General features: G+C 43.6%; 2 protein-coding genes across 16 annotated transcripts in view; one reads left to right on the top strand and one right to left on the bottom strand.

Moving 5' to 3' along the window:
* CHLSN (cholesin) overlaps positions 1-13,180 on the top strand; it is a 99,204-nt gene that overhangs the window by 35,927 nt on the left and 50,097 nt on the right. The gene's annotated exons all lie outside the window — the stretch shown is intronic.
* The window catches only part of GPR146 (G protein-coupled receptor 146), a 33,237-nt gene continuing 23,767 nt past the window's right edge, over positions 3,711-13,180 (bottom strand). For 4 of the 7 annotated variants that reach the window (XM_085238050.1, XM_085238051.1, XM_010719660.4 and 1 more), the window contains one exon: positions 3,711-5,610. In XM_085238050.1, coding sequence (XP_085094176.1) covers positions 4,565-5,566 — 1,002 coding nt within the window. In that variant the 5' untranslated portion in view covers positions 5,567-5,610 and the 3' untranslated portion in view covers positions 3,711-4,564. The other 3 variants (XM_085238052.1, XM_010719661.4, XM_085238053.1) reach the window with 3 other exon arrangements.

Here is a 13,180-nt window from a genome sequence, read left to right as displayed (position 1 = left end):
TTACTTGCACAAAGAAGTGACAAACACACGGCCAGTGTACACATTAACCAACAACTTTGTATTTCTGGCACCGATTTTTCTGTCCTATTAGTTGTAGGATTCATTATGCTGAATAAAGCTGTGAGTTTTTGCCAGCTAACTTCATGCTGATGCATAATTAGATTTTAATGATGTAAAAATTACGACCTAGAAAATCTAGGTAATTCACCACACCTGGTTTGACATCCAAGTCACAAAGTTGTGATATTCTTTAGCCTTGCCTGCAAGTAGCCCTTCTGTCAAAAAGAAGAGCCCACACCTCTTACCAATCAGATAGGCTTTAACACCTTTTATTTAGAGTCTTAGGAGTCAGTGGTTTCTTTGTGAAGCTTTGCCAAAAGTCCATTTCGTGTCGTTCTTTGACATAATATGGAAGGACCACATTTCTTCATTTCAAGTAGAACCAGGAATTCTCCAGTGGTTGGTCACTTTCTTTCCTTAACTGAACATTACATCTTCATAGAGCATCTCAGTTTGATTTCTAAATGGAAACTTTTGAAACCAGGACCCCTACTGGGTTTGTCAACACAGACCTGACTTAAACTGGCTGTGTTAATACCTTCAGCAGAAGCAGAGACGAACATCTTTGTTAGCGCACAGATTTGACTTAATTGGCTCTGCAGGAAGAGGGCTTTAAGTCACAGCTCATCTCAAACATGAAGTTGAATTTTGTGAGAAAATAACGCTGTTAATAATGGCACTTAACTATTGCTTACTTTCTAATACCACTATATACATACCAAAATATACAGTACACTGTACTGTCCAGATGTTTGCATTTAAATGATACAATTGCTTTAAGAAATAATTTAATGCATTTTTGAAAATTATTTTTCATCAGTAGGCTGATTTTTATCTTGCATATGTACAGTATTTTATTCAAATTTATTTAAATGCAAAGTAGGCAAGCCCCTATTTACAGTCATCAGAAACCTTCGGGTAGTGAAATGGAAAGGCCCCATCCTTGAGAACTTTGTATATTAGAAATTTGCCCATAAAAGTTCCTCCATAGTTACATTACTGTGCATTTCCTTAAGTATTGTAACGCACTTTCTCATTTTCTGCTTCTATAAATATTGTGAAGTTCTTGCTTTGTGGGATATTGCTTTTTAAGGGACACCACATGAGAGCACTGGAATCAAGTTCAGAATTTAGGAGAACAGCAGCCAGTCCATTCCATGGCACAGTTTCTTTGAGGCAAATGAGACATCAATTTCACTCTTAAAAATCCTTGAGTTTCTATCAGTCTTGTTCATTAAGTTATCAGCACTCCTTGCCTATACGATTGCCATCACATTTAGTAGATTATCAAGGATATGCACAAACTCAACTCTGCTGCAGTAAAAAGGATCTTTGGGAAAAAAATCAAAATTGAGATTTCAAGGGTAGATGATACAAGACTTGTTCTTTCTCCTTCTGTTAAGTTGCAGCTTCCATTTTCTGTGCAGTTCTATTTGTAATGCCAAGTCGTTGGATGAAGGTTGTTGTCGTGAAGGAGGTAGTCTTGGAATTACCACGTGTACAAGGCCAAGCACAAAAGGATCGGGAGCAGAATGAAATGGAATGGCACGTTTGGGTAGAGAACTGAAGGAGATGAGGGGAATAAAAAAAAAGAGATGATGAAAGAGCCATGGCCTGGTGGTTTAACCCAAATAGAAATAAATGTGACAGCCTGCTTAGCCACGGGAAGTAGTGTGGTGTGTCTTAGGAAGAGGGGAAAAGGATGCAGGGCAGCAGCACAGCAGTTACAGCTGCCCTTGTGCTGCCTGCTCAGCCCGCTGCCCTGGCCGTGTCCCAGCTCCACGAGGCCCTGCTCACACCCAGGATTGCCAGTTCCCCTCTGCTGCTGTTTGTTTTCCTGCCCCGTGGGTCAGAATTTCTCGAACAGTTTTTACGTGAGGGATGTGATGTGGTGCTTCAGGATGCCCAGTGTTCCCCCGGAGGGAAGACGAGTCTCCGTTTACTCAGCAGTTCCAAGGAAAGATTTGCTATGAACGTCTGTGGGCGTCAGCTTGAATGCTTCAAATGAGCGTAGCTTGCAATTCTTAGAATATATCTCAAGTTAAGAGAAAAATGAAACCAAAAAATGGTTATGAAAACCAGGAAGTCAGTATTGTGTCTGCAGAGAGGCATAAGTTAGCGTGTGAATGGACGTGGTGGTAAGGAAAGGCTTCCTTCCGTGACCTGGTTTTAAGCTACAGGCTGACACTGTGAAGCAAAGTAATGTGATTATGCTGGCTAGCTTTCATGGTGAGAAACCACCGCACAAATAGATGTCTTGCTGTGTAGAGTTTCAATGGTTAAACAAGTTCACTGAAATAAAAACAGTATTGAAAGCTAAAGAGTAATGGGTGAGCAGGATGTTGATAATGTAAACGATGATTGTATATGAATCAGATAAGCGAAGATGGCTGTGAGAAGAATGATTCAAATGATGGTGAAAAGAGGGGAAAAGATCTGAGAAAAGCCTGTTCCTCATCTCCTTCCCGCTTAAACTTAACCATTTTCCTACGCCGATAAATTATGACCAACTATGAGATCAGAGGATGCAATAGAAAATATTTAATTCTGTCTTTACTCTGTGGTTTTTCTATACCAGAGGCTCAAAACCCCTCATTTTTTTTTGGCTGAAGTCTTGCTGAATGATTTGTGTTGTGACAGATAAAGCAAAGAACAGGGGCATAAAGCAGGGCCAGTGGCAAAGAAGTCCTGCTACCCCTCAGCCAATGGGAGAATATTAGCATAACTTCTGTCCCCTCTGCTATCACTAATGCAACAACAGCTGCAGGTGGTTGTTTGGGTCAGGGTAGCTTTGTTTCCAGCAGCTCTCTGTATTGCTCATGTTCTTCAAACACCCTGAACTGTGTTGGTTTTTTCCATCCCCACTGTGAAATACAGAAACTGTACTTTCACTGTGTATTTGTGAATCACACTGGGAAACACTGCATTTTTCCCCAGGTCAGCAAGAAGGTGATGTTGAGTGGAATTCATATGTATGTAGGTCGCTCCAGATGTAATGCCCCCTATTTATTTCCATGGAAAGCACTGCAGATACAAAGAGCATAGTAACACTGCTTGGTAGAGCAAATTCTCAGCCACCAAACTATTTTTCAACACGGTCACCACCATGAGCTGTGCATTTTTGCCAGCAAACAACAAGCACCTGCATACTACGCGTGTTAAAATCCACGCCCGTGTGAGCGACCAGTCGGTGTCACTGCTGGAATGCATTGCCCACCCCTGTCTGTGCTCACACCCACTGATTGGTCTCCACAAACTTTCAGCAAGCATTGAAAAATGTCAGTGAGTGCTATTTATTTCCACATGGAGGAATTCAATTCCACACTTTTGTTTTGTACACACTTCCAGTGTCAGATGCCACTTTGTCAGAGTGCCCCTCTGCTGCCGTCTGTCACACAGCAACAGCATGTCACAGAAAATTGCTGGGAAGGTTCAGCCTCTACTGCCGTCCCACCAACATCCACCTCTGACATCGTGGACCAACAACATAAAATAGGAGGCATTACTTTTGGAGCATCCCTCGTACGATTCCCATCCTAAAATCTTGTACGCATTGAAAGTTTTTTTTTCCTGAGTTCCGAACTCCCAGTGATCCCCAAGATTAAAGAGATTTCAGTTTATTTGTAGAGAACATATCCCTTGAAAATAAAAAATGTTAATCATAAACATATTTATTTTTAAGATAATTACTCTTGTTACATATGAACATATGTGGACCATAACACTGAGCCAGACATTCTTTACTTGTTAAGTTTTGATTTAAGTTTGTAAACCATTGTGTCCTTCATTTTAACACGTGGAACAAAAATCTCTCAATTCCCCTAGAATTAGTTAATAAATATTTTTGAATTCCTGAAATGCCTTAGGATGCAAACAAAGCACCGGAAGAATAAAACATGTTATTGTTGTATCTAGGAAAAATCTGATTTGTCATACGTGTTAATGGATTGGGTTAGACTGTGTGCGAGAATATAGCTTCTGAAAATGGTAGATTAGGGGATTCGATGATGGAGAAGGAAATTAAATAATTTAATTTATAATTAACATTTACTATTTGGACATGTTTAACTGGGTGATACGACCTTTAGCAAAGATCACCCGTATCATCTTCATTGAAAAATACTATTTACTTCATCAAGGATAGCGCTGTTACTTCTTTGTACAGAAAACAAGGTAATGCCTTTTTCCCTACAAGGTGCTGTGTGTTCAGTCAGGATTTCCATCCACTGCTTAGTGATTTGTTCAGACAGGAATATTAGAACGATGAAGACAGAGCTTACGCTTTGTAAGCAGTTCAGTGCACTGAGAATGTTAGATGTCACAGGTATTACAGCACATAGCCGGAGTCTTACAGATCTCAGCAAACACAACATTTGCAACGTTAAGACTCTTTCATTCATTAAAGGCTCCTCCTGGTTGGGGCTGTGGCGTTGGTGACTTTGAGTGCCAACGCGGCCATATCACAGTCTGAGTACTGCAGTACCAGCACCGAGGTGTTCGATGCCTACGTCATGACCTGCTGTACTACTGTGCGTTCGTGAGAACACCCCTGATTCCCACAGTGTATCTTTTTGAGCAGCCGTCGTAATTTGTTGGGAAAGTTTTTGTTAATGTATCTATAAAGCAAAGGCATTACAAAGCTGCTCGAGAAAGCCAAGAATTTGGATAAAATCTTGGTAAAATGTAATATCCGACTGTAGTTTTCATCTGCAGGTCTTCCTCGTGCGTAAGTAAATGTGCTTACCAAAAGGGTAACGTAATAGGGTGTCCATAACGTGAACTGTGCACAGACTGTGGCAATCAAAAGCCTGTGCACCGATGGATCTAATCGTCCAGTGTCTTGATCCAGAGGTGTTGCCTCTTTGCGTATCCTCAGGATCAGAATAAGAGCATACAGTACTGCGACAGCGGGAACGACGTACCCGATAAACACCATGATGGCATCCGCTGCCTCTTTGTTCTGCATCTTGGAACATTCGATTATTTTAGTGGATACGTGGTTGCAGACGTAGAATAGAAGAGATGAGAAACTCGTGAGCATGGCTCCGCCCCATATGAATCCGCAGACGTGCTTGGTGTTGTACACACTGGACATGTAAGTTCTGGGTAGAGCGCGTTCGATGTAGTAGTCCAGGCTGAGTAATGTCGTAGAGTACATGGTAACCAAAGACGAGACGTTGAACAAAATAAGCAAGGTGATATAAACTTCGTTGTTAGAATTCCAGATGGCCCATTTTGTGTTGGCAAGACCTAGGAGGTACATCGGTGCCAGGGTGTTGATGATGAGACCAGCAATGGCGATATTGACAAAGTAAACATCAGGCATCGTCATGGTCGCTTTGTTGTACAGGTTGACCAGGACCAGCAGGCCGTTGTAGCACAGGCCAATTGGGAAACATATGATGAGGTAGAGTAGGGAAAAGATGGATAGCACAAAGTGGAAGTCCTGGCAGAGATGCTGGTCCTCGCTGTTGTCAGTACTGTTTAAGGTTTCACAGCTCCACATAGTGATTTTAGCTCTTGTATCTTCTCTGCTGGTTACCAGCTTTTCTGTAGAGAGAGAAATAGGAATAGTGTTCAGATACTGCAATGTAAGTGAAATGCAATGTTATGTGAAGAAAACATACTTAAATCACACAGCTCACGTAACCAGTGACCAAACTGACTAGTTTAAGGTCAGTGATGGAAATTCTTTTCCATCTCACTATCACAAAGTCATTTGTGTTTCAAAAAGTTCAGGTGACTGGTAAATGAATGGACAAGTTTCAATTCCTTAAAAGGAAATTAGTGGCAATGACCTAAAAAAAAGAAATACCAATGTGATGCACAGCAATATCAGTACTTCTTAAAATTATGAAACAGAGCCTTTATTTAATACTATGCAAATGTAGTTGCTGAAGAACATAAGAGGAGCTACAGATCTCAGCAATAGGATGGAAAATAGAAAAATAGAAAAAACCGCACGGTTTTATGTAGTAAATACAAACAAGTTTTCTCTCAAAGTGATTGCTAGAAGGCACAGCTGAGGCAATCTGGTGAATGGATGCTGGATCAGTCACTGGTAAGGCAAGAGGAAACTGGGAAATGAGGTGGAGGGTTTGGTTTTGTTTTTTTGCTGGCTTTTCTTTACACGCTTCTATTCGGGTTTCAAACCTATAACCATTTAGTACTGGAAAAACAATGGACCTCTGTAGTCTAGGGAACCTAATAGGAGGGCAGCCTGTGTTTCCAAAAAGAGAGGAATTAACTATCATTTCCTCCTGAAATAGCTTAAATTTTTTAAAAAGTAAGCTAATATCAGTAGTCATTGTCCAGCTATCCTTTGCCATCAGAATTCAGTAGACTCCTCAAAGCCATCGTCTCTTTCTGAAATGCAGAAATAAGTAATCTGTAAAGCAGTTTCTAAGGTACAACTGGAAACATTCAAGGCCTTCAGATCATGGCTGTCATTCCTTTCCTAGCACAGCACAGCAGGCGATTTCACATGTCAGATGTAGTCTGAGATGGTCAGATACGCAGCATTGTGTTCTTTCAGCAGGTACAGAAAAATACACAAATGCATTCTTTCCAGCGAGAGAACAAGATTAAATTGAATCCACATGAAGCATTGTGCAATTAAAATGAATGTCACTAGACGACATACTGTACTCAATGAACCATATGGCTGAATGATACACTATGGGTTTTGCAACCACTGGGAGATGTGCAGTTCCATCTCTGTAGCACTAATCCTCTGACACTTCAGCTGAAGTCCAGAAGGATACGTTCCAGAATCATGTCCAGTTCAATTTTATTTCCCACTGCAGTTGTTTTGTGTGCGTTTTCTTCTAAATAGCACAGCCAGATAGCAGGATAAAATACAGCCACTTAGCTGGGCAGATAAACCTTTATTTCACAGTCTGATGCCAGATTCTCTCAGGTAAGAGATGTCTCTAACAGTAGCACAAGATGCAGGTCTTGTATGCAAAGATTTATCTCACCTCTGGATAAAAAGCTCCTTTCTGTTTGTGTTCTCAGACCAGTTCTTTAGCATGAGTGTTGCATAGATGTACAAACTGTAGTATCTTTATACTGTCTCTAAATCCTCATTCTATTTTGAACACTGTAAACAACCCAGTGAGTCTTTGGGAAGCATGTGGTGTTTTAAAACTTAAAAAAAGAAGAAGGAAAGCTATCTTGCACAGTCGAAGGCAACCAAAATTCCATCTCATTGAACTGCTCTGGCTTGATTCAAGCAAAGCAGCAGACTGGAACAAGATACTGCAAATATATGCATTACAGCGAGGGCAAGGCTGAGTAAGCACAGGCATGGGTACAATCATGTAGTTCCATTATGTAGGTTTATCCTTAAGCACGTAACTTTGATTGCTACAGACTGAGTTACATCAGCCGTGAGCACTTGCCTGTGTGTTGTCTCAGAAGGAAGTCAGCAGCCTTTGCATTCTGTGTATTTGCTTTGTGTTTTATGGATTGGTGGGATGTCTGGTTTCGCAACTGTGTGTAATAATTACTCCATTTTCTTGACGTTCTCTAACTGCAGGTAAATAAGTCAGCTCCGTTTTAATGACAGAAGAGGCAGGATATCTGTTAAATAGTAACTTTCTGAAATGGCAAAACCACCTCAAAAAAAAGCACAAATAAAACCCATGCCAAATAACCACACTGTTACTGATTCCTGGCAGCCAGGTGAGGCACACTGACTGCTCACCTTGATGCCTTGTCTCCCCACAAAGGCACTGGGCCCCCATCCTGGCCCGGGCCGGTCCTCACCACGCTCCATGGGCAGGATTCCACAGATCACCACTGAGCCCTTCTCCGGCAAAAGGCAGTTTTTTCTCAGTCCCAGGTTGGCTGCGTTGTAAGCTGATGCTGCAGTGCTCTTGTTTACTGTGCTCTGACTCAGCCGTCCCCAGTGCTTCCCCCTCGTGCTGTCTGGGCTCACACTTCTATCGTATTGCTATCAACATCGGCGCTTGGAATGGGAAACCGAGAGGAAGGCGCGTGTCCCGCCCGCTGCTCGCACCCCTCCTCGCCTCCAGCCTTACCTTCACCCGCACCTCACAGCCCTGCAGGCTCTCCTGGGCAGCACCCGCATGGAGGGCATTGCAGGGGACGTGCATGGAGGGCATGCGGGGAGGGCAGCAGCCAAGAGCGCCTCACCGCTCCCGCAGCCCATTGCCTCCCAGCCCCAGTGCTGCATGCTGCACTTGTTTTTCCTTCAGTGACTTACTCACCACTTTGGGCTCGGCTTGGCTGTGCGAGGCCCCTCCCTTTGGCTGTTTACAGCCCCGCTCAAGAAGCAAGAGGCTGGGCTTCAGCCACTGGGTTTCCGATTTACTGCCCAGAATGCTTGGGCTGCGGCAGCAATCAGAGCTGTTGGGGGTTGTCATCTGTGCTCAGGTTCTCTGGGGACATCTGGGAGCCCATTCCCTGCCCTGCAATCCACCGCTCTTGCTCAAGAGCACGTGTTTTATTTTTAACCTGTGATAAGAATATACGGCTTTGAGGTTTCACTTTTACAGGCCATACATCCTGAACGGGCAGTGGTTGAGCACACTGTGCTAAGAAGCATCCTGCTGCTTGTCCTGCTCACAGGGTGAGCTCTAGCAGCTGGGTAGGCAGGTTTCTGGGCACTGATGTGGAATTCAGAGGCTGCTTCAGGATATGACAGGGTCCTCCTTTTGTGATGGCGTTACAGATCCCATCGCGTTTCCTTTTTTTGAGAAGCTGGAAAGGTGACTGAGCTCAGAGTGTTTGAGTGTTGCACACAAGCAGTGTTGTGTGTGCGTTCTCTCTATCCTCAAAATGGATCATTTCTTTTGAAGAGTTTCTGAGCTGTAGGTTAATCGTTAATGATGTGCTGAATTTTGTATTCTGCTGAGGCCCCTCTTGCTGTCCAGATGTTTAGTTTAGTAAAGAAGTGCTTTTGTCTGCTTGACCTCTATGTGACAGAGCCCTTAAACAGATAATCCAACCTCTGAATATTCTTTTTCACAAACTGCAATGTCATTATAAGCCGTATGTAGCATGTAGCTATAAAGCTGTTGCCAACAAATGACGTCTCCGCAGATGCTGAGCATTCATACCTTCCTCAGGTCCTGTAGAGCTCCCAAAGGATCTCTTAATTTCTGCAGGAACTGAAAGCAAAGCGTGCTGCGTGGGGAGGCACTGTGGGACTGCAGGGGTTTGCAGAAGCAGAAAACTGGAAGTCTTTGCCAGAAGTGTTGCATGAACCACGACTTAGTAGATTCTGGCTACTCATCAGGGTCTGTAAGGTGCATTTAGAAAGTGACACGCTAAGTATTATTTATGGATTACTCCTTAAACATTTAGATAGTGGATGATAGGTATTTCAGAAGAATAGCACACCTGCCATTAGTTGCGCCCAGGGGGAGCACGCTCTGAACTCTGAAGTGTGAGAGAAACCGTCTCACGTCGCTGTTACCTCCAAGTCTGCATTACGTGATGTTTTTTTCAGCTTACCAGTTGATATACGTGTCGTAGGGGTTAACAGAGGAGTCGTTGGCTGGCTGTACAGAAAAGTAAAACTAGATTGTCCAGGTTAGATGAGAGGGGAAAAATGCTGCAGTGCAGGCAAGTAAGAAACCGAATATTCTTCTGTTGTGTGGCTGCTGAGTTGCTATTGTTTGGAATATAATGATACGGCTCAGATAAAATGCTTTAAACATTAGTGTAGAAGAAAATCCTGCTTGATGCTGGGTGCTGGGCTGAGAAACAGGCCTCTGCCAACCCCATCATTTGCGTCTTCGTGGTGCAATCATTGACCAGTTTGACGGGTGGTATGCTTATAATTGATATCAGTTGCATTTTATAATGTAGTTGATCTCATGCAGAACAACGTGAAAGAAGCCATGAGTGGATTACAGTAATAACTGATGCATAAAGTAGCATTAAATCTGACATCCTGCCTGGGATGCTTACAGCATACAAACAAAAGAGCCAGTGGGGGTGGGGTGGTTTTCTTCCTCTTGCAGTACTGCTTTCTGTTCCGGTCCTGGCAGAGGGAGCACGAGGTTCTTCAGATGATACTCTTCACTTCTTTCTTCTCTCATTCCTTTGGGACTTCCTGGGCTGCCTTAGATGCATTCTTAGGCATGTCAAGCCAGCAACGAGAACGGAATTGTCAGAAAGGATAGGTGTATTTCCCATCCTTTCTGAGGGTGTGAAGTGAGCACACAGTTGCTCGTGCTTCTGAAGTCACTCTTCACACTGTGCTTGGGTCATCCTTTGAGATTGCTCACCCATCTCACTGCTTTTTCAGAAATTCTAAACGAACATCTGCTTGAGAACACTTCGCAATTCAGCTCCTTCCCAAGGGCCCCGCTCTTGTGATGTGAAGTCTTTTGCTGTTCTGCAGATGTTTGCAACCACTGTAATCTGTTTGTTCCTTTATTTCATAGGCAGCATCATTGTGGTAAATCATTGCATTGCAGCTACAGTGTAATTCAGAGCCCACTTCTGCTGCCTGGTAGCAACCTACCAACCATAAATGCAGTTTTTCACTTCCCTTTCAATGTTTTCTTTACATTATTCTATTACTACTGTATAAATATATGTAGTGCCCTCCAAATGCAAAATATTAACAAAGCCCCATTAGCACACTTTGTTTAGATTGTTAATCTCTTTCCTTGGGAACCTGAGTTCACTTAAGGGCACATCAGAGCTAAGCTGTCTGCAGATTGCCCACACAGATCAGTATGCATCAGGTGAGTTCAGGTGCTCCTTTGGAAGAAAAAGGAAAATTTATTTTTAGCTAATGGCAAAGTAAAGCTTGTGAGGGAGAGATAGCCCTGCACTAGGGGCACTGCAGGTTGTGCAGGAGGAGCCCCGTGTGCAGAGACAGCTGCTGTCTGCCAGGCACATCTGCCTTCATGCAGTTAAGAACCCGGCCCCAGCAGGAGCTGCACTGCCAGCAGTGCTCTGCGTGCTCAGCAGCAGCTGCCCAGGGCTCCACAGGGGTTAACTCTGTCACTTGCTGGCTGTCCCTTATCTTAGTGCCCACTATCAGATGAGTGAGTCTGACCGCTCTCATGCTCCACCTCTTCCTGACTTTGCTTTATCTCTGAATTCCGACAGAGCCTCTGTGTGGAAATCTCACCGTCCTTTGTCTGTAACATCTCTGTGTGATGGGGAGGGCTTTGCCACAGAGCGAGCAGTGCAGCTCCTAACGCACAGTGAATGTCTGGTGGCGTGAGGTGGGGTCTCTTTCTGCTCGTGCAGGAAGGCCAACCTGCCCAGCAGAGTGCATTACATGGATCAGCTCAGATAGTGGCTACCAGCATTTGAAACACAGAGGTTCTTTTTGTGTGTGTGCGTAAAGATCAGATCATGGAGACATATATATATGTGTGCATATATGTGTATGTGTATATATATATATATTTTAACTTGAGGAAAGAGAAAATTACAAAGCATCTTTATGCTAAATATCTTCACTTAGATCACAGGTTTGCAGATGGTTGGATCTCTGAATCTCCAGCATTGCTCAGGATTGCAGGAGTAAGCAGTGTCTATGAGCTGAGTGTTACGATTTAAATCAGCATCACTCTGTTAAAGAGGACCAGTCCTCGCCTATCAAAATTAGTGTGAACCATCCCTATTCTTTGTGGACTGAACTTGCTGCAGGGCAGTGTGAGAGGCTGGGATCCTGCTGGGATGGGTGTGAGGGAGCTCTTATCTTAACCGTCGTTGCTGGCTTCTCTCATGCTCAGGGCTTGTGATGGGAAATGCTGCTCAGAGCCGGCAGCGTGGAAGCATTCCCTGCAGGTATTCTCCTGCCTGACTGGCGGGAAGCACAGATGGTAGTTTTCCTGGAAGCTCTAACATCACGCCATTTCCAACTAGAGGCACAAGTGAAAGCCAACACCGTGACTGATAAACAAGGCATCGTGTTGCTGCGGAGGAATTCCTGTGAAACACTCAGGCTGCCAGGACCAGGTTTCTCATAAATGCAGAAATATTGGCATAGCTCTTTCCAAGATAACAGTAAGTATGAAACCGGTTTGAGTCTGGAGTTTGAAGACAACAGTCTGCTCCTTAGCAGAGAGCTCTACTATGGCTGAAATGACGTCAAGATTTGTCACATCCGTTAACGATAAACAGATACCTTCCTGATAATTGTCAGCTAAAGTCTGAGACCTCTTGTTCCTGACACTCCTGTGGCTTTTGATTTCTTTTGCTCAGTGAAGGAAATGCCATTTTCCAGCTGCCTCCTTGAGATGAACTGGCATATTTACTGATTTAGTTTTACTCCACTTGTAATTGCTGAATACAGTATTTTAACTGAAGGTTTTAGGAGGGCTAGTATAATATTAATGCTGATGTTAGGATGACTGTACTTACGAAGATCTGGAGTAGGAGTTTCATTTACAAGGAGCTTGAAATTAATCAAGGCATCTCATTGGCACAAAAGGTTCAGATTTGTCCACCTATTGCTTGTCTGCTGCAGCTCCCCTCTCCTCTACACCAGCGCTGGGGGGTTTGCCTGCTGTTCATCAACATTTTCAGTTGATTGATAGTGTTAATCACTTATAGGGCTCCCTGCAGCACTACATGTCTGGAACAATCCATCAGACTCCAAGAAGGCAGCGCTGACCCTGATGGCTGTCTGTTGTAGGACGTTTGCTGGGCACTGGAGACGTGGCAGTGCTCAGTTTGCCCTCACAGGTATGTAGGTGGGAGTTGCTTCCTCAGTCATTTTTAGCAGCTCTTCTGTGGGTATCAGTATGAGGCTGCACAAGCGTTTCCAATGGCAGAAACCAAAAGCAGTTTGTGGGGGGAGAGAAGTGTGCAAAGGAGTCTTGGGCCTCTGTAACCCAGGGTTCTCTGTAGGGAGTCTCTCATTGCAGAAACATCAGTGATATAGTTATGGTGACACCTGCTAACCCATGGTCTGTCCAACCCACAGGAGAAGCACTGGCTAGGGTTTTTACACGTCCCTGGGAAGACAGCCCAATAAATGACATCAAATAAAGGCTACTGCTTACTAATTGTAGTGATTCACGTACCATTAAACAGTTAACAATTATTTGTCCTTTGAGCAGATTTAGGTGTGTACATTTTAAGAAATCTTCCAAAGCACAACCTCTGTAGCAGATTT

The sequence above is a fragment of the Meleagris gallopavo genome, chromosome 16 (genome assembly GCF_905368555.1).
Source record: "Meleagris gallopavo chromosome 16, MGAL_WU_HG_1.1, whole genome shotgun sequence".
NCBI classification, from domain to species: domain Eukaryota; kingdom Metazoa; phylum Chordata; class Aves; order Galliformes; family Phasianidae; genus Meleagris; species Meleagris gallopavo.
Note: the sequence above shows the minus strand (reverse complement) of the source record. Positions and strands in the feature narration are given on the sequence as shown.